General features: G+C 57.1%; 4 protein-coding genes across 4 annotated transcripts; all 4 read left to right on the top strand.

Moving 5' to 3' along the window:
* Nucleotides 1–2,842: 2,842 nt before the first annotated feature.
* CGCS363_v001054 (putative THOC5 family protein) lies at nucleotides 2,843–3,590 on the top strand (the record flags this gene model as incomplete). The annotated part of the gene is made up of 3 exons (XM_036632903.1): nucleotides 2,843–3,195; nucleotides 3,252–3,495; nucleotides 3,549–3,590. 3 exons carry the CDS (start codon nucleotides 2,843–2,845, stop codon nucleotides 3,588–3,590), a joined length of 639 nt encoding a protein of 212 aa, XP_036501299.1.
* Nucleotides 3,591–12,579: 8,989 nt separating this feature from the next.
* On the top strand, nucleotides 12,580–14,749 carry CGCS363_v001053 (uncharacterized protein; the record flags this gene model as incomplete). Its single annotated transcript, XM_036632902.1, has 3 exons — nucleotides 12,580–13,143; nucleotides 13,276–13,501; nucleotides 13,602–14,749. 3 exons carry the CDS (start codon nucleotides 12,580–12,582, stop codon nucleotides 14,747–14,749), a joined length of 1,938 nt encoding a protein of 645 aa, XP_036501296.1.
* A 1,321-nt stretch (nucleotides 14,750–16,070) lies between these two features.
* inhA-3 (Isonitrile hydratase) lies at nucleotides 16,071–16,818 on the top strand (the record flags this gene model as incomplete). The annotated part of the gene is made up of 2 exons (XM_036632901.1): nucleotides 16,071–16,635; nucleotides 16,694–16,818. The coding sequence occupies 2 exons, from the start codon at nucleotides 16,071–16,073 to the stop codon at nucleotides 16,816–16,818; spliced, it is 690 nt and encodes a 229-aa protein (XP_036501295.1).
* Nucleotides 16,819–17,922: 1,104 nt separating this feature from the next.
* On the top strand, nucleotides 17,923–19,575 carry FPR4 (FK506-binding protein 4; the record flags this gene model as incomplete). The annotated part of the gene is made up of 4 exons (XM_036632900.1): nucleotides 17,923–18,006; nucleotides 18,129–18,602; nucleotides 18,659–19,313; nucleotides 19,370–19,575. 4 exons carry the CDS (start codon nucleotides 17,923–17,925, stop codon nucleotides 19,573–19,575), a joined length of 1,419 nt encoding a protein of 472 aa, XP_036502025.1.
* Nucleotides 19,576–19,880: the final 305 nt, after the last annotated feature.

The following is a 19,880-nucleotide window of genomic DNA, read 5'->3' as shown; positions in this document are numbered from 1 at the left end:
TGAGGGAGGAGGGGGGCCGATTTGCGGGCGGGATCTCAACAATGCGGTAGTGATTGGTCCGGGGGCCAAGAGAGTGCGCAGCTAGAGGTAAAAAGACGTGCAGATCCGTAAGATGCCTGGACCCTGAAGAGTGGTTTGTGGCAGCAGCCCGGGGGCGGCGAGACGAGGAACAGGAGGAGGCGAACTGTGACTTTTTTGGGGCGACTGGCTTGTGAATGCTGCTTTGCTCCCTGTGTATGAGACTGCAGGAGGTTGTTTGCACGTGTGTGTGGGTGTGTGGTAGTCTTCGTTCGTCCAGCCTTTTGGTATGTATGTGCCTCAGATCGGGAAGATAGGGATGGAGCTTTGGGAGGACGGGAGCAGGGGCGAGAGAGACAGAGAGCGGTTGAGCGGATTCGAGCGCAATTATGAGACGAATTACTATGGCTGCCGTTGCTGCTGCTGCCGCTGCTGCTGCTGCTGTTGCTATTGCCGCTGCTACAGTGCTTTGTTGTTTGTGGCGGTCTCCAACGTTAGGAGCCGAGTCGTGCGGCGAATACGCAAAAAGGACGGCACGGATGAGATGTCGGTCACCGAAGGCCGGCCGGACAGAAAGATAGACAGACACAAGAGAGGATGGGAGAAGGATGAGAGAAGGATGAGAAGTCAAGATTGAGAGAGAAAAGGATTTACTCAGAAGGAGATGAATAGGACCAATAAGCCCGCCAAAAAGGCTGGGCGAGGAGCTGGAGGAGGAGAATAGATTACCTTACGAATACACGAGCATACGACCGGGGTCTCTCTTCGGTCTCGGAGCAGGTGGACGAAATGGTCATGGGGGAGGATGGGGAAGAGGAGGAGAAGAGAGATCCGCACCGGAGGGAAGTGGGAGAAAACAAACGGCAAAAGGAACATCTTTGGACTCGTCTGCCGCTTCGCCTTTCGCTTTGCATTGCTTAAAAACTTACTGCATGGCTACTACTACTACTACTTCTTGCTGCTAGGTTCTCGACGCTTGCTAAGGTGGGTTTTAAGATTGCATACGAAGCCTGTATGGACATGTCCAGCAGCGCGAAAACAACAACGACAAAAGTGTAGCAGGCTAACAGCACATGGACTGCCCAGAAAAGGGATCCTCCCGCGCGCAATGCGGAAATGGGAAGAATGCACTCATGGGCCACGGATGAGGAGGAGGGACGGCCCTATGGCCCTCTCTGAATGGACGTCCGGTAAAGTTCGGCCCAGCGCGCATCGTGGCGGATCAGGCGCGCCACCAATAGCGTCATTCGACACCCATGCCGCCATGCATTGGATTTGGGATTTGGGGGAGACAGTCCCGTCCCAATCCCTAGGTAGGTTGTGCAACCCAAGACAGACAGCCCTGAAAGACACCGCATTGCTGCAGGTTCGGACCTGGGCCGCCGTTGTCAATGCCTGTGACCGCCCAATTGGAGCAAGTCGTACCTTGCGGATGGGTGGAGGACGTCCTGCGTATGTGCCTGTTGAGGCATGAGTGAACTGCGTCCCCCCCACGCACTTCTCTGAAGAAAGCAGCTGATAGCGCTCGAAGAGGAGCCCGGCGGATGGCAGAGGATGTTGAGAATCAGTAATACATATGTAGCTTGACGATCCCTGGTGAGGAGCATACTGCATAAGGTAGCTCGAGACTTTTGGCCAGATGCAGTATGCGGTGAGAAACTTGTTTGCGCAATGCCGTGCGTTTCGGAGTCTTGGTCTTGTCATCTTCAGTCTCGCTCTCTTTCCCTCTTCCCAATGCTCATCCGCGCTCTCTCACAAGACTCCGATACTCGTCCGCCCCCTAGCGTGCCTGGTGATGGCAATTCCTCAAGGCCGACATGTCTAGCCCCAAGCGCCATGGCGATAAACGCCTGCTAGCGAAATTCGGGACAACGCCCAATCTCATGCCCAACATATGTCTGGCTTTAGTGTAGTGCCCTGCCGTTCGAGGAGTGCCCTGGTAGAGACTCAAAGACTGAAATCCCATTCCACATTCCTTCCAACGTCCTTACCTACCCTACCCCACGGCCCGTGTCTTGTCTTTCCAGACATCATCGCCTCGGTACGTAGTGCTGGCTTACTGCTCAGTGCTCAGCCATCTGAAGACTGACGAGTCCCAAGGAAACGATGACCGAGGCCAAGCAAGCGTGGGAGTCCAGCGAAGCATCCGCCCTCCAACTAAGCCAGCGGGACGCGCGTGGATGACTGAGATGACTGACTGGCCCAGCGGCCCCAAAACACTGGGACCCTACCTCCGACCTAGGTACCTTAGGTACCCTCCGAGAGCCCATGGGTGGGACGGCACGCCGTCCGTCTGCAGGACCAGCGGGCATGGCGGCAGCACCGTCCTGCTACCCGCGTCCACTGACCAGTAAACCCGACCTCGCTGGGGCACGGTCCCCGCGGCTGCACCAATTTTCTGCAACGTCCGCCTTCTCCCACTCCGCCTTGCTTCTGTTGCGTTGTTCTACCTAGCTGAGCTCCCCATTCTTTGAGACTTCTTTGATCCGAGGCGAGACGAAGCAAGGCGAGCGAGGCCCGATGACCGGAAGAAGCACACGCACCGTCGCACGTACCTCTGACCCTTGCACCAAAGAAAGTGCCCCCCGTCCGTCCCGCCAAAACGACGCCCGAACCGTTCTTTGTCCCGCCCTCCGAAGCAACACCACCACCCCCTGTCCGATTCCGATCTCATCCTTCAGCCTTGCGAACGCGGTCGCGCAAACCGGGGCCAGACCGACGACACGATCCCCAAACGACTCAGCCGCGTTGTACGCTTCTACTGTCGACGGCACCATCTCCCACCCGCCCAAATCCATCTCCGCAAAGACATCCACCACAAACCATGGCGGTCAACGACCTAGTATCCGACCCGAAGCTGTCCGTGGTCCTGCAGACCTCCGGCTACGCCCAGGACCAAGCCGCGAAGCTCCTGCAGCTCCTCACCGAGGTGTCTGCGGCCGGCGACGCCCTCAACCCGGAGCTGCAGGCGGGCCTCTCCAAGGAGCAGAAGCTGCTGCTCACCAACATCTCGCACCTCCGCGGCCTGCACCGCGCCGCCAACTTCACCGCCAGGGAGACCAAGGCGCAGACCGCCGAGGCGCGCCACGAGGTCGACCGCCTGCACCTGCAGCTGCAGAACCTCTACTACGAACAGCGACACCTCGAGGGCGAGATCGAGGCGTGCGAGTCCTATGAGTACGTTGCGGTCACGAACCCGTTGAACCAGAGTTTGCTGACCGCGAATCGCGCAGCCATACTTACCAGAAGCTTCCCCTCATCCCCGTCGAGGATTTCCTCGCGCAGTTCCCCGAGCACGCCGACGCCGACGAGAACGCCCTCATGATTGCGCGCATCGGCCACGAGCGCGCGGAGCGCGAGACCCTCGAGCAGCAGCGGCTGGAGCTCGTCGGGAGGAAGCAGAAGCTCATCGCCGAGAACAAGAAGAGGAAGGACGACCTGGCGAATCTGGACAAGGACCTGGAAAAGTTCATTGATGTCAGTCCATCACCCGTTATCCGTGTCGAGATTAAGGCTAACGTCCGATACAGGCTGCGAAACCAATCCAGGAGCTCTTCGAGAAGGTCGTCTGAGTGCCCGGCGTGTCAGATACAATCCTCGGCCAGCATATGTGTCACGACCGCAATCTTCCAGCTGAGCTTCACTTCGACCGGGATCACTGGTCAATATGGAAGATGGAATACGATTACCAATCCCGCGAACCGTTCCAGCATATATCTCCGACCAAGTATGGAACAACCCGAATTGACGATTCGACGGGGATGGGAAGTCTAGACGCCAAGGACGCCGTAGGTCCTGGTATATCAAATCTCACCTCGGCACGGGTCCTCCATCAGGGAAATAAGAGGTTAGTCGGGGCGAGATGAAAGCGAGGGGGCGACCGAACATGTCCGCTCCCCGCCCTCGCTTGGGAGATGGAGCTCTTGCGGCAAGGTGCCCGAAGATATCTCGGCATCCTCATCACCAGGTGGACACTGTATGCACCCCGGCGGAGGAAAACAAAAGTTGAGGGATTTTGGGTTGCAATCCCTCGAGCCGCGTTTCCGAGAACCGGCAGATACGGACAGCATCGGGTTTACGGATATGGAAAGCGAGAGCATGGCTGTTGGGGTCTCCAATAGACGGAGGCTGCTGGTACTACTACGGTCTACCATATTCGACAGCGCGGCCAGCGTCATCATATTTCGTCACGCTGTCGTTGCTTGCGAGCTTGAATCTTAATGCAATCCGACACATACGCCGTTCAGCCCTGTGAATGCCATTGTGACACTGTGACTGCCGCGACACACTCCCCCCGGCATACCAGGTCCGCTAAGAATTGCCGAGGCCGTTGGGACATGGCATGCGGGACGTCCAAATTGTTCCCCGTCACCGGCCCGCCGCCACTTGGGGACTCCGAGCGAGACGGCATATGGCCGGTCGTCGATCAAGCGGTCCGGCGACATGGCAAACGAAGCACGCGTGCGTAGGCTTGATTGAGGATTACTCCGTAAGGTACAGAGAGCGTACGCACAGGGCAGCCAAAGGTCTCACCTCGGATCCGGCATGATACGACAAATGTCAGCCCCGTACGCTGACTGGTTGGTCGATCCGTCCGGCTGTCGGGGATGATGTACGTTGGCTTTTGTGAGACTTTATAAACCCGGGGGATTCTTTTTTGGCTTTTTCCTGGTCGGAGGGCGTCTGGGGCAAGGCCGTTTCATCGGTGCCTTCGACGAAGTACATGTCCCAGAACAGCCTTTCCACCCTCGACTCAGTCAGGGAGTATGCGGCATGCGGGTGCCAAAAGGGCCCCGTCAGCTTGCTGTCACTGAAGTTGATCAGATGTAGAATGTCTCACAGTCGCTTGGGCCAGACTGTTCGAGAAACAGGTCTGAAAGAAGGAATGGTGGGGGAGGGCGGCGACGAGATGGTGGTTGTCTCCAGTTCATGAACCTGTCACAACCCGTCGGACATTAGAAAAAGTCCCTGGTCTCCCAAACGAATTACACACATCCCTCACCACCCTCCCCGGGACCTGAAATCTGCACGCGCGGAAGTTGCGTATAGTTCGCTTTGCGTGCGGCGTGGAGCAAAAAGTGTGCCCATCCTTTGAGTGTTCTTGCAGGAGCCTGTTTCAAGATCGTTTCCTGCATTTCGACGCAGAAGTTGGCTCCCCGTCGGCCGACTAGGCGGGTCCGCCGATACACTCGTTGGGAGTTGGGTGTGCAGAATGGCAGCCCGACGGCTTTTGGGGCGAACCCTCTGAGTCGCAATAGGTTGAGACATGCCACTTTCCATCAACCGGACGAGTCTGAGAGCTCCCATCGTCAACGGGGTGAATGTCTCAAGGGCGAACCCTCAACCATGCCGTGGGTTAGGTGGTTTGCGAGCGAGACGGCAAGAAGGTGCGCAAGGTTTCTTGAGAGAGCAGCCTCGCTGCTGAGACTTGCGAAATTGCTCGCATGCTGCCCATGGCTCAACCCCGTTAAAGTGCCCCTCGACATCGGATGTATTGTACCGATTTCGTTATTGTTGATGAATCAGCGTGCCTTGCAACCGAGGTCGCAACCAACTCGAGTCAAGTGCTTCCAACTTTAACTGCAAGTCCACATTGGCAGTCATCGTGGGCAAAGGAGCCAATGAGAATCGCAAAGCGTGACTGGTTACTTGTGAGTCTCTTGGACCACCAAGACAGCCAAGACAAATGCGATATCAGTAAATTATAATCACTCACTGTCGATGGCAGTTGGATCGAGCCAAGGAGCCAAGACACATATATGTGGATGGGGGTCCAGTGGTGCAGTACCAGACGCAGCCGTTCGCCGTTGGTGGTGTGATGGATGTGAAGTGCAGGGCACGCCTTTGCAGCCTTCCTGGCCCCTTGGCCTGCTTTCCTTTTCCAATCACCCGCCGACGCGTCTGCATGTGGTGTAGTTAATGGCGATCCGCGGGTGCGGGTCAACGTGGATGCCGCGATACCAAGCTTGGAGGGTGGCCAGTCTTGGGGAGGTTGAGTGTCAACTGACAACCGACACAAAGACTCCGATCCCAGCCCAGCAGGCCTCAAGACGCCGACGGCGACCTCCAACAAGAGCCCGATGGAATTGACGAGAAAACATGTTGGCAGCCGGGCAATTCTTCTAGCAGGAGTGGTTGGTTGGTCAGGTATCGCGTACGTGGAAACCTGGAACTCCAGGTCCGGCCTTGTTGGCCCACAGCGGCCAGTCAGATTCGGAGCTTCAGAAACGTTCAATCTCAAACGCCGGCCCGCCAAGGGTTTGTCCACCCCACCATCCGGCACGTCCCCCTTTCACTTTGTTCTGTTGCTTGCGCTGGGGGTGCCAACCGTCATTATGTCACCGACCGGGCCCATTGACCATGGAAGTCCGCGGCACCGGTATCTCCTTGTTGATGCCGCCGCTGATTAAGTCTTGGGAGCGCGCGGGGGATGCCATGGCCTCTGCTCTATCAGCGTTTCTCAGCTGAAGCAGCGGATGATGTGCACATCGCCTCAGCGTGTCTCCAGCCTGATACAACCAGCTCGCGAAAACCAGGAAGCGCTCGATGCGCTCGCCCGTCGTGCTGACGAACAAAAGCCCGTATCCGTTTCTTCTCAAGGCTGCATCGTCCAGTATGGCGAAAAGCAAGCACTCGCTTGTGATTTTGAAATTGCGGAGGGCTGCGGAGACGTCTCTATAAGCCGAGTGATACTTGGCCAGAGGGCGGCGGCGTGGCGAGACGTCAAGTACCCAAACCATTAAGATACCTCTCGAGTTGGGACTGCGCTGGAAGGACAAGCACAATCTGCTGCAGGGATGGTCGCCGCCGTCTTTTCCCTGCCTGCCTTAGTCCTTGGGCCCTGGAAGCGCCACTCCGTCTCCGTGCACCGTGGTGAGATGTTCGCTGGTGTGCTCGTGTCGCATACGAAGCTCAAAAGTCTCATACACCGATACTTTCACTCTTCTCGCCCTACCTACTATTAGCATAGCACGCGTCTGACCTCGCTGTTGCTGTTCCTCATTAGGCGCGAAGGAGAGGCGCCAAGTCATGCCATCAACTGCGATAGCACCGATATGCGAGATGGCTGGGATTGCGGTGAGCGCAGGACCTCGAAAGAGCTAGCTGGCGGCGCTGGTGATTCGGACGACATTTTGCGGCTCCTCGTGGTGCCATGGCTGTTGTTCAACCCCACGACCAGCCATCATGATGATGATAATATGCGCTTGTCGAGCACATGATTATATCGGGCGGTGTGACTAGGACCACCACGTATGCGACTTGCAGGTCGAAATCTCCCGTCCCGATTGCCGTCGCGGCTGGATCCTTACGGGCCTGGCCAGAGCGCCATGCTTTTTTCGCTCTTCTGAATGATTTGCGCTTCAAAATTTTCTCATTTGGTGGTTGCGACTCTGAATAGGAGAGAACGAGGGGAACGAAAATTGGAGAATGGGTCTCAGTCTCCCATCATTTCGCAGCAGCGGTATCCCGGCTCGCCACGAGATCCCAGGCCGGCTCGCCAGCCGGTGATGAGTAGTGTTGGAGGAGGGGAACGCACTGTGACTGGGCTGGCTGGTTGGCTTGGGCAAATGTCAGACTCGGCGAGGGATTGGCACCAAATGAAGGTTTGCGATGGTGGGACGACCAAGAAAAAACATCGTAGGGCCTCGGCCACGAGCTAGTTTAGCAGAGCGCAATCAATCGTCGTGACCCCTGGCAATGCGTGCGACGGTCTCGTCAAAGATCGAATGCCATGGGATGACATTTGTTGTAGGCGGACAAGGAAGCAAGCAAGCAAACAGACAGACAGCAGCAGAGGCCTTGTCCCGCCTGGCATTGCCTGCCCTGTCTGCCCGATGTCGATGGCCATGTCGCGAATTGCTTGCGTGGGCGCGTTCGCATTTCGCTTGTCGTCTCTCTATCCGCGACCCTCTTCCACCAGCATCCCTCGCCCAGCTCCTATGACGACGTTGCCGCAGCATGGCTACAGCGATGACGACGGCAGCCACACGTAGCCAGGCCATGCTGGGCTCCAAGCCCCAGCCGCTGGCTTCTTGACAGTAGACAACTGTAACCTCGCTGGGAGAATCGCCAGCGATCACCAATACACTGCGGCGGCGAGGATGTGGCCAACAGCAACGAGCGCCTCTAGCCCTGGCTGAGCCACAATTTGCTCCGCTTGGCGTACGTACCACTTGCAGACGGGACGGAGAGAAGCGACAGCAGTGCAGTGCATAGCACGCTAGCCGTGCCATTGTCGCAGTGGTCGACGAACTGACCTGAAGCTCTCTCGACAGTAGTCCCTAGGTAGCGTGGTACAAGCAGCAGCATCTGCCCGCCGTGTATCTCGATCCGGGTTCGCACGCATGGCAAAGAAGTGCAGCCACGACGGGTGGCCTGGGGAACCGTCTTTGTTCCGTGACCCTGAGGCACGTATGGCGGGATCCATGGCGCGTGGCTGCGAAGTGCTGGCTCGTCTACGCCGGGCACACACACGGGTTCGCGCAGTATGCGCGCCACGGGCAAATCGCTTGAATTCCGAGACCGAGGATCACTAACACAGCCCGTCCAGCTCACGGAGACAACAAGACCGTCCCTTCGTGGCCGGGCGCAAGTGCGATGAAGAGCATGTAAGACGACAGGACAGCAGCCAGGGCAGACCCGGTGACGGAGTGAGTTGAAAGACGGCCGAGTATGGCAGTGGACGGGCTGTCGCAAGGGAGAGGAGCGGCTCCCGCAAACCTCATGTAGCCCGCAAACAGCTGGATCGTTGTCGGTGACATGCGCACAAGCACGCTAGGTGGCTCGCAGGAATTGAGTGTTTGGCTTGCTGTTTCCAGGGGCCTTGGGGGCGGGGAATCGAGGGAGACAATGGCACTGGCCTCTTGGCCTCCAAGATAAGGTGCAGATATGGGATGAAAGGATTCAGAGATCCGAGGTGGATGATGTGCTTGAGGTGAAGTTGACAGGAGCTACCTTACGCTGTTGGTGTGTTGGTGAATACGTACCAACCAGCAGCAGTAAGGCAGATGTGGTAAGGCAGCAGGAGGAAGGCATTGATCGTCACTTGGACTTACACGAGGCAGGTACCGTCCTCACCGACTTACATCCCAAGCCAAACCCGACTGCTGCTCTCCACGAGCCGAGCTGCTGCGTCGGCGCCGCCGTTGACGAGCCAGTTCCTCGGACGAAGCTCTGTTTCCCAGCAGGGCAAGATGGCAGAAGACGTGTGAAGCTTCTCCCAGACGCCCGTGACGACAGATGGCTTGCTGTTCGGCGTGTGAGGTGGTCAACCTAAGCTTCGAGACGGCTTACTACGCCGCCCCCGAGCAGCTTTAAAAAAGTAGCTTACTAAATCCGATGCCTGCGGCGGAGAAGGATCCAACGTGAACGCTACCGGGCATGCTGGCATACTGGCACGCTGGAAAAGGAGGCCTTGCATGCCGAATCCTCCTCCGATCCATCTCCGCAAAGCCAATTCCTCCTATTCCCGTCGGCTTTTGGCCGCCAAGCTGCCATCAGTTGGACACAATAATGGGCACTCGAGCAATGAGGTCCCATCCTCCTTTGTTCTCCGGGCCCTGACGAGACAACCGAGAAGACGGACCTCGACAGAGCTGGGCCGGTCAGCATTTGGTGTAGTGGGGAGCAGTAGGGGAGACCTGGTTGCCGTGGGGCATGCCCAGGTGCCTTGCACAAAAGTCTTGGGCGGTGGACACAACACTGTGGCGTCCCCAGGCGATGCATCGCAAATTTGTTAGTGGGGAAGGTACTATTTTCTTTCCAAATCCCCCAAAGGGGATGCCGTTTGGGCGACCCAGAGCCAGCCCAGTCCGTCAGAGCGGGAGGAGCGACCCTACAGCAGCTTAGCGTTCTTAGCGTAGGTGCTTGGTAAAAGTAGGTACCCAGGTAGAAACCTAGCACAGGCAGAAAGCGGTCCTTGGCCCCAAATGCCCTGTCTTTTTTCTTTTTTCTTTTCTTGTTGTTTTGACGCCGCTTGGAGGATGCGGAAATGACCGCACTGTGCGAGCACTTTCCAAATTCTTGCCTGTCTGCCCAGGCAAGGCACGGTTTGTTGGCATCTGAATGCGGACGGCCAGAACAGCAGAGAACAAGACAGCGCTGATGGAACAGACCACAGAACAGCGTCTTGGACAGTCGGGCGCGGAAAGAAGACAGCAGTAGCTGCCAAGTGCGGCTGAGCCATTGCCCGACGGGTAGCGACTCGCAAGCGATTCGCACGCAACGAGGACGGGCGACGACGGGCGACGACGAGAGAGCGCAGCAGACGAATCTACGGCAGCGGTCAGCAATATACCTGAAGGGGAACCCGCGCGATGCGTGTTACGATGTGTCTCGATTTGGGGAGCTGTCTAGCTTGGCTTTGCTGCTGTGCTTGTCCGTAACTTAAAGCCATGGAGCAAGTGAAGGTACTTATTGATGGCCCCGCGTGGCTGGGCAAAGGGCCAAGAGCAAGAGAGTGCAGAGTGTAGGAGAGAGCTAGAAAGGTTTGAAGCTTCTCTGGGCGTCAGCATTGCGAACGCCATGGCAGGCGAAAGGAGACATTCCGCAGCGGTCGAGAGGGAATTGTGGGCGCAGAGCGGAGAGTGAGGCGGTGTCGAGAGTCTGTCTACAGCAGGCAACCACACAGAGCTGGAGGTGACTGCCGCTTCCAACAGCAGAGCAGACTGATGAGGTGCTGGACAGCAAGTACACAGTGCGGCGGTGCAAGCGTGGCCGCTTAGCCGGTAATTTCTCACTGCTCATTTCCCGCGGGGCGATTCAGTGCAGGCGCAGAAAATTCCCAAGGCAACCCAACCCTGTCGCGGCCGTGCCACCCCTGTCATCTGCGAACCAATGTCCCACTTCGCGCTAACGCAATTGTCGAGGCGGGAGACTGTGGTGAGCAGCATCAAATCTGCAGAAGCACCCGCACGACAGACAGCAGCAGTAGTGTAGCAGCGGCAGCACCAGCACCAGCACCAGCACCAGCAGCGGTGGCAGAGGCAGCCCGCCCACCACAGATGTGAGAGAAGGCGGGCAAGAGATGCGCTAGCCAGAGCACGCACGGCGGCACCACCCATCCCCATTTTGTCTGGGGCCTCTCTCAGGCTCGGCGGTGACAGGCCAATGGGATGCCCTCCCAGCAGCAAGTCCCAATCGACAGTCCAATCAATCCCCCATTCAGGACCAGACCAGCCCAGCCAATGCCACACTGGCCCATCGCCCATCTCGTTGCCCATCGCTTCTATCGAGGTTTCTGTCCTCTGAGCTCATAGGCACATCCTGGTAGCTCGACTGGCCCCATTGCTCCAGTTTGGACCCCAGTCTGTTACGGCTACCATCACCGCTGCTGGGTTGGCCCCTTGTTTGTCGTCTCGCCAATCCAGACGCTCCTTGCCCCCCTTCCTCGCCCACTCCAGAGCAGTCTTGCGTCCGCCGTCTTTGCTGTGCTGCTGCTGCTGCTGCTTGTCTTGCGTCGTCTTGCTTGAGTGCTTTGGCTCATGTTTTGGCTGGCGCAGGTGCTGTTCACTGCTTCCATCTGCTTCCTACAGCTGCATAACCTCTATGGGTAGTGTTTCCATCGAGGTAGGTACCTCCCGGTGTGGATGAGGTAAGTGTATGTGTTGATGTATCTTTTCAGAGTTCAAAGCTGGCGAGGGTACTTCCACCTCCGGCTGGCCCCCCAAAACAAGTGCGGCTGCTTCAGGCCTGCTTCTGGCTCTGACGCTGGCGCGCACTTGCATAAAAAAAGTACCTTTTCTGAGCCTTACCCGCTTCCCGGTACATGCCTGGCCTCCAGGTCTCGTCTGGTCCAATACAACACGCACGAAGCTCCCAGCTCCCATCTCCCAGGTCCATCAGTACCTTCAACTCCCCCCAAGAATCAACAAGTGCTGCTGCCGCCCCCCCCTTTCCCCTGTCCCGCCGACGGCCTCGATTCACTTGTACCGTGTGCGCGCGAGTGTCCACACCACACTCCATGTCACAGTCCCGTCCTCTGGCCTGCTCTCTGCTCTGGCTCTGTCCTGTCCTAACCAAGAAAATCATCCACTCTCTCAACCTAACCTTGCACTTCTTTCCCTCCTTCTCCTTCTCTGTCCCGTCCCGTATCCATTAGCTTGCACTTCTCTCCTCGTGAATATCATCCGACAAGACGCACTCTAATTTTTCTCCAGTCCCTCCCTTTTTTCCTCTTTCTCTCTCTTCCTCCCCTCCCCTACCCTCTGCCAACCCTCCCACCTGCACTACTCCAACCACTCCTCCTCCTACGTGACGAGAGAGAGAGAGCGCGTGCGAGAGACCGCTGTCCGACCTGCTGGGTAAGAGGGCTCCATTCGACTGCTTCTTGGTCTTGACTCCCTCCTTCCCCCCTCCGTTCCTCTCCCTCATCTGTCCGTTGCTTGTGCAGCTGTTGGTCTCGCCCTCCCTCGAGCAACCTAAACCGGGCTTCGCACATTCCCTATCCACGCCTCGACAGATTAGACACCTCGCAGTCGCCTTTCTGCCGTCGACGACGCCCCTATCGCTGGTATCGCGCCGCCTCCATCTACGACACGCAGCTTCAGTCGGTCATCGACAATGTCCCTCTTCGCCTGGGCCTCGCGCCGTGCAGGCGGCTTGGCCATGCTGGCTCTGCTGTCTCTCAGTTACTGGGTTATCTCGAAAGAATCAGCTGCTTCGGCACAAGGTTACAATTATATGCATCAGGACAGCCTTAGCGCCATCACGCCGACGTTCAAGGGCGCCGGCTACTGGACCGTCATCTTCGCATACTACTGCCTGTTTATTCACATCCTCGTCTTCGCCTTCCCTATCCGATGCTGCTACGCCGTCTTCGACATGACCCGCAGCCTCAAGAAGATCGCCCGCAACAAGACCCTGAGGGATTACAAGTTCTCTCATCGCCGTCGCGGCTCTTCCACCTCCCTGTCCAGCTCCGAGACGTTGACCTCATCCCACGGCTGCTCCGCCTCCAGTAGCGAAGCTGGCGACACCGAGCCCGAGCTCTACACCGACGCCGATGGCGAGCCTGACCGCGTCATCCACGCCATCATCATTCCCAACTACAAGGAGGAGATGGACACGCTGAAGGAGACCCTTGAGGTCCTTGCCTCGCACCCTCAGGCTCGCAGCTGCTACGACGTAAGTCCTTTTCTGCACATGTTGTCTTCTTTCCACCGGTCGAGCACTTGCAACCACGGCAAACTTTTCGGCCGGCTTTGGACGACGCGCGCCCCGAATCATGCGTCCAACCGCTAACTCGGACCCCTCTAGGTCTACCTGGGCATGGAGCAGCGTGAGCCCAACGTCGAGCTCAAGGCCATGTCTCTCATCCAAGAATTCGTCAAGAAATTCCGCGGCATCGACTACACTGTTCACCCTTCCGACATCCCAGGGGAGTCCGCCGGAAAGGGAAGCAACGTGGCATGGGCTGCCCGCAAGTTGAGCCAAAAATACTCAATGACCGCCCGCAAGGATGTGATCATTACAGGAATTGACGGTACGTGCACATGTCAGAATCAGAGATTCTGCCGCAGTCAATGTTTCCAATTTTTGCGCGTGTAGAATGATTCGCTGACCAAAACGTGGGGTATCTACAGCCGACAGCCACCTCTCGGCCAACTACTTCGCCCTGCTTACCACCATGCACCTATCATACCCCGAAACAGCAAAGACCACCCTTTACTCGGCCCCAATCATCTTCGACCGCAATGCCCACGCCGTTCCCGCCATTGTCCGTGTTGCCGACATCCTCTGGGGTGCCGGTGGCATGTCTGGATTGTACGGCGGCTCGACCATTGCGCCTCCCACGTCCGTCTACTCTGTTCCCTTGGATCTTGTCGACCGCGTCGGTGGTTGGGACTGCGACAACGAGGCTATCGGCGAGGATTTGCACATGTACCTGAAGTGTTTTTTCGCACTCAACGGAAACTTGACGGTCCGAACCGTGCTCAGCCCCGTCAGCCAGAGCAACGTTTGCGGCAACGGCTCCAAGGGTCTGCGCGGACTCTACTCGGATATGCAGGCCCGGTACAAGCAGGCTATGAGACACATGTGGGGTGCTCTGGATTCCGGATACGCTCTCCGCAAGGTCGTCGAGCTCTGGCAAGAGCGCAAGCACACCTCTCGCGCTTTCCGCCCTCTGCACACCTCTCTCGGCGACGCCTCTGATGTCTATGTCCCCGAGGCCCCTCTGGATCAGGAGAACCCCGAGCAGCCCCGCGAGAGCGGCATCTTCTCCGATGTCACGCACGACACTCTCCAGGCTCCTAACTGGGAACGCATCGTCTACCTCTTCCACCGTCTGTTCGAGGCCCACTTCCTGCCGCTGCAGATGACCATCCTCGTCGTCGCTTCCACTTTGTACGTCTGGGTCACCGAGGGCAGTGAGGAGGTCGCTCACCTCCGCTGGATCTTTGACATTTGCAACGTTCTGCGCACTCTCGGCTTCATGGAGATTGCACTCTACCTGTTCCTGTACGAGAGCTTCCACCGCATCTGCGTCAAGTCCCGCCAGCGCGAGATGTCCGAGGCCGGCCTTTCCGACGGCATGAACTTCTCTTACCGCAGCGTCAAGAAGAACTTTATCGACTACGCCATGGTTCCCTTGGTGGCTCCCATCTACGGAGCCATCCCCTGCGCCCAGGCCCAGCTGTGCCATTTCTGGACGCTGGACCTGGTGTACTCGGTCAGCAAAAAGGTCACCCGACAAAGGGCGAAATCACTTTCAGCAGACGAAATGGCGTAACGACAATTATATTCCCTTCACTGTTATCATTTACCTACCTTTCGACTGGACCGCGCTCCTTGGCATAGGCGGCGTTGGCTCCTTTTATTTTTTTCCTTCGATTCGACGCACAGCCCAATTCTAGCAAGACCCACCAAACGGCGGTTTTTAACTCGATTTAACGTGTTTGAAGACGTTGGGGCTCTGAGAAGCCTCATGTGTAAATAGATGAGGGCATTCTTGATATGCATGGCATGGCATGGTATCGGCATTCTAGAGATATTGGGGATTCATGGGGCCTCAAACCGGAGTTCTCGGAGCAACACGCAGGAACTTGACGAGCGAGAGAGCCGTCCAAGTGCATTCGCTTATACGGAAGACGGAGTGGAACGAACGGAGTAGGACATATCCACGCCAGCATGACGATGTTCAAACCACCAGAGGCAGAAAGATGCCAAGAGGGTGACAAAGACGACGCATCCGCTGGGGACAGGACGAGCCCGGCAGGAACAGCTGAAAGTGGGTTCCACACAACCAACAGATGGGAGGCCGACACACAGAATCCCGGGAACCCATTAATGGACGAGTCCTATAATATTTAATTGTGTGTACATAGAACGATTCATGATCATGGCAACGCTAGAACGTGGATCGGGGAGTGGTCAATAGGAAGACAGTTGCCACCAACAATACGAATGATGTGAATTTGTAGACATTTCTCCCTTCGCTGTTCAGTGTGTATGTGGCGTGCGTGTGTATCGTCGTGCTTGATAAATTGCAGATTCGTCAGCTGCTGCGGCTGGGTCATTTCTGTGGATGAGAGGCTGAACACGTAACCAGCATCAGCCCGTCCGGACGATAGACGTCGACTTGGAGGCCGCGTGTCGTCGGCTTTGGTATGCTTCAGCCCAGCGGATGTCAGCACGACAGTCGAGTATTGTATGACCGCCAGTACCCGACGCCTCTCGGAGGTTGGACATGCCATGGCCAATCATCTTCCCCGCCTGCAGCCAACGGCGGCCGGCCCATTCTCACAACGGTGTTGGGAGGCCGTAAGAGCCGGCCGAGGATGGGGCCGGAGACGGGGCTCCTCCGTCGTCGTCCGGAGCCACAAGGGCCGTCGGATTGGTGTGAAATAGGTCAAATGAGGCTACCGCGCCATTGAATACGATATAAGAGACGACGGTGGTCCTTTGCATGTGGTTTTTAGAGCTGACCGGTAGAGGCTTTTCAACTCGAGTTTCCAGCTTATGGGTAGATCAGGTGAGACATCTGAATACTTTGGTTATTCGTCGCTAATTTTCACAGACAACTAGACATCTATATCAGAAAGCGGCTCAGCATGGCGAACACGAACGTCGTCAGGATCGGCGTCTTTGTGCCGGGAGAGGTCCAACTCCTCGACCTGTCCTGCATCGACATCTTCCACATGATGTCCAGGGAGTACCTCGGCCTGGAGTCGATGGACCTCCTGCCGAAGCACCTGCGGGACCTGGCGCCCAGCGTGGAGATATCGTACATCACCTCCGCGGGTTATTCTCCGTCCGCCTCTGAGACGAAGTTGCTCCCCATCACGTCGAATCTGCGGATCGCGCCGACGCACGACATTGCCCATCCGGACGTGCAGCCCGGCCGGCTCGACATCTTGCTCGTTCCCGGGCCGGATCCCGGGGGCAAGTGGGAGGAGGACGTGCTGGGGTTCTTGAGGGCTCACGCGGAGAGGGAGAAGACGGATGTTCTGAGCGTGTGTACAGGTGTTTTCCTGTGCGGCGCGGCGGGCTTGTTGGAAGGGAGGACGGTGTGCGGGCCGAGGGGGGTGCAGGACTTGCTGAGGAAGAAATATCCCGGGACAAAGTTCGTGGGAGAGAGGTATCGGTGGGTTCAGGATGGGAATCTCTGGAGTGGTGGTGAGTTTGTTTTTGCTTCTCTTGTTTGATTTGAGGCTTTGCTGATGATGAGGGATAGGTGGGATCACGAATGGGAACGACCTCGTCGCGGCATATGCGAGGAGGAACAGCAAGCACTTCCCGGGGCCGGTGGCTGAGATTGCGTGTTCGATGGCGGATGTTGGTGATCGTGGGCAGTTCTAAGGGGAGGGTCAGACGGTGTACTTTTTGGGGGTTGTGTGGCAGGTTGTCAAGGCTTGGTTCGTGAGGCCAGGCAAGGCGAAGGGCGTCTGATCGAGAAGGGGGTGAGATGTGAGCTGTGTGACGGAGTTGTTAAGACAGCTTGTCTCTTTTCCTAGTATCTTTACTTTCGTAAATTGTCACTGGAGAGATATCCTCATCCGTCAAATGATTTCGAGACAGAGCATCTATAACAGGCCTTGCGAGACGTGGTCAAGATGGTGTGCATTCGAGTCCTACTTCTGTAACGGCGGGTTCATGTTGGTTTTGAAGACCCAGTTTCTTTTCAGAGCCTTTATGCAAAATCGGTTTTGGCAGATTTTTAGAGGGAAGACTTCTTCTTAAAAAGCTTCAAGGTATCACTTGATATCCTCCCATTCATCCTCATCTCTCGAGATCTACAACAGTCTTTGCGAGACGTGAAGATGATGTGCATTCGAGTCCGGATGTCCTGCCTCTGCAACGTGCAACGGCGGGCCAGACTCCCAATAAATCGCATCAGAGCGGGTCTCAGACGTTGTCCAAGACCCATGTCAATTGCGCTGGATCGCGCCGAGGCAGCGGGAGGAAGAACAGAGCGGTGTGCGCGGATGCTTCTCGGTGGCTCCATCCCCATCCTCACCGTCCGCAATTGTGCAACTGGAGTCCATCTTTTTTTTTTCTTGAGCAAGGGTCCTATGCAGTTCTTTCCCCGGACGCAGCTTCCCTGTCGAGGTGGTCGTTGTGCAGCTGTTGCTATGGCAGGATAAGACCGATAAGGCGGCGCTAGTGCCTTGGGCGGTGGGGTCGACGCCAGAAAAAAAAAAAAAAAAGTTCCCGGGCAGGCGTCGATGAGGAAAAAAATTTCAGGCAAAAGCTCTTCTACCTGGACCTCACCTTCTCTGTACAACCTCTCTCTCCCTCCACTGCAACTCTCATCTCTTCCCCCCCAATTCCCTCGATACCCAAACAAGACATTCCCAAGTCAACGGTCCTTTGACTCCTTTGACGTTTTAATTATTCCCAGTACAAGTCCGAACGCGGCATCCTTTTCACTTCTTTTAACGCAACACTTCACACACCAGCAAAATGGCCCAGCCCGTCGCTCTCTACGGCCTGGAGATCCCTCCTGGCGATGTCCTCATCCCCGCTTCTCCCGACTTCCCTGCCACTGTAAGTATCTTCCTCGCCTCTGGGCTCCCAGTCTGGGTTGTGCCAGCACTCGAATCGCTGCTGGACTGCTGCTTGCGCCCGGCGCATTCGTCTCACGACAGTGACTGATTGTGCAATTGCAGTTCCGCATCACCATGGCCGCCATTGACCCTACCGAGGCGCCCGAGGCTGACAACGACGGAAACATCCCTGCTGTCCCCCGCTCTACCCTCCGCCTGGTCAAGCAGCGCTTCGGCGACGACCTCGAGGAGGACGGTGATGATGAGATTGACGAGGAGTACATGAAGGCTCTGATCGCCGCCAACGACGATGACGAGGACTCTGATGATGACGACGAGCCCAACGGTGGCCCCAGCGACCCCGCCAAGTCCAAGAAGCAGAAGCAGGCCGACGCCCTCAAGAAGCTGATCGAGGCCGCTCAAGAAGAGGAGGACTCTGACGAGGAGATGGACGATGCCAAGCCTAACGGCAAGAGCAAGAAGGGCAAGGCCAAGGCTTCCGACGACGACGAGGATGAGGAGAGCGAGGAGGACAGCGACGACGAGGACGGTCTCGACCTCGAGAACTTTGTCATCTGCACTCTTGACACCGAGCGCGTAAGTTGCGCCACAACCCACAGACGCCTTCAGGGACCCCGCTAACAATGTTACAGAACTACCAGCAGCCCCTTGACATCACCGTCACCGAGGGCGAGAAGGTCTTCTTCGTCGTCTCTGGTACCCACACTGTCCACCTGACCGGCAACTACGTTATCGATGCCGAGGAGGGCTCCGACAGCGAGGACGAGGACGACGAGGACGGCGAGTACGACCTCTCCCCCGATGAGCTCGAGTACGCCATGGGCGAGGTCTCTGACGAGGACAGCGATGACCTCGACGACACCGCCGACCCCCGCGTCATGGAGGTCGACTCCGACGACGAGGAGGCCCCCAAGCTGGTCGAGACCAAGAAGGGCAAGAACAAGCGCGCCGCCGAGAGCCTCGACGACCTGATTGCCGAGAGCAAGGACGAGTCCAAGCTGTCCAAGAAGGACAAGAAGAAGCTCAAGAACAACAAGGGCGAGGCCGTCGCCGCCGAGGAGAAGTCCACCCCCAAGTCCGACAAGAAGGTCCAGTTCGCCAAGAACCTCGAGCAGGGCCCTACCGGCTCCGCTGAGAAGGCGAAGCAGGCTGGCAAGGTCGGCGTCAAGGTCGTCCAGGGCGTCACCATTGACGACCGCAAGGTCGGCTCTGGCCGCGCCGTCAAGAACGGCGATACCGTCGGTGTTCGCTACATTGGCAAGCTCGACGACGGCAAGGTGTTCGATGGTAAGCACAGATGACAACGAAGCTTCAATTTTCGCTCATGCTAACACCGCCTGCAGCGAACAAGAAGGGCAAGCCTTTCTCCTTCAAGGCCGGCAAGGGCCAGGTCATCAAGGGCTGGGATGTCGGTATCCTCGGCATGACTATTGGCGGCGAGCGTCGTCTGACCATCCCCGCTCACCTTGCCTACGGCTCCAAGGGCCTGCCTGGCATTCCCGCCAACAGCACCCTGACCTTCGACGTCAAGCTCCTTGAGATCAAGTAAATGTCTTGACGACATGCCCGCCTTCGGCGAAGAGACGCCGACTGAGGGTGCCCTACTGTACACATACTTGCCTGGCATGTCTACCACGAAGATGGCTTGGACTAGCTGGGCACCGGCGTCCAGACGATGACTTTCCCTTATAATGATGTGTGTTCGCGGGATTGCGAGCACATGCTTTCGTCGTGCCGCAATGGAGAGTCTCCGACCTGTGGCTATCTGTGAAGATCTGCAATCATCACTTTGCGGGAAGCAGATTTTGTTGGATGGGATGACGAGGCGAGGACTTACACTGCATTGGTTGGCGT

Source organism: Colletotrichum siamense (assembly GCF_013390195.1).
Source record: "Colletotrichum siamense strain Cg363 chromosome Unknown KSG_Cg363_contig01, whole genome shotgun sequence".
Lineage (NCBI taxonomy): Eukaryota > Fungi > Ascomycota > Sordariomycetes > Glomerellales > Glomerellaceae > Colletotrichum > Colletotrichum siamense.
Note: the sequence above shows the minus strand (reverse complement) of the source record. Positions and strands in the feature narration are given on the sequence as shown.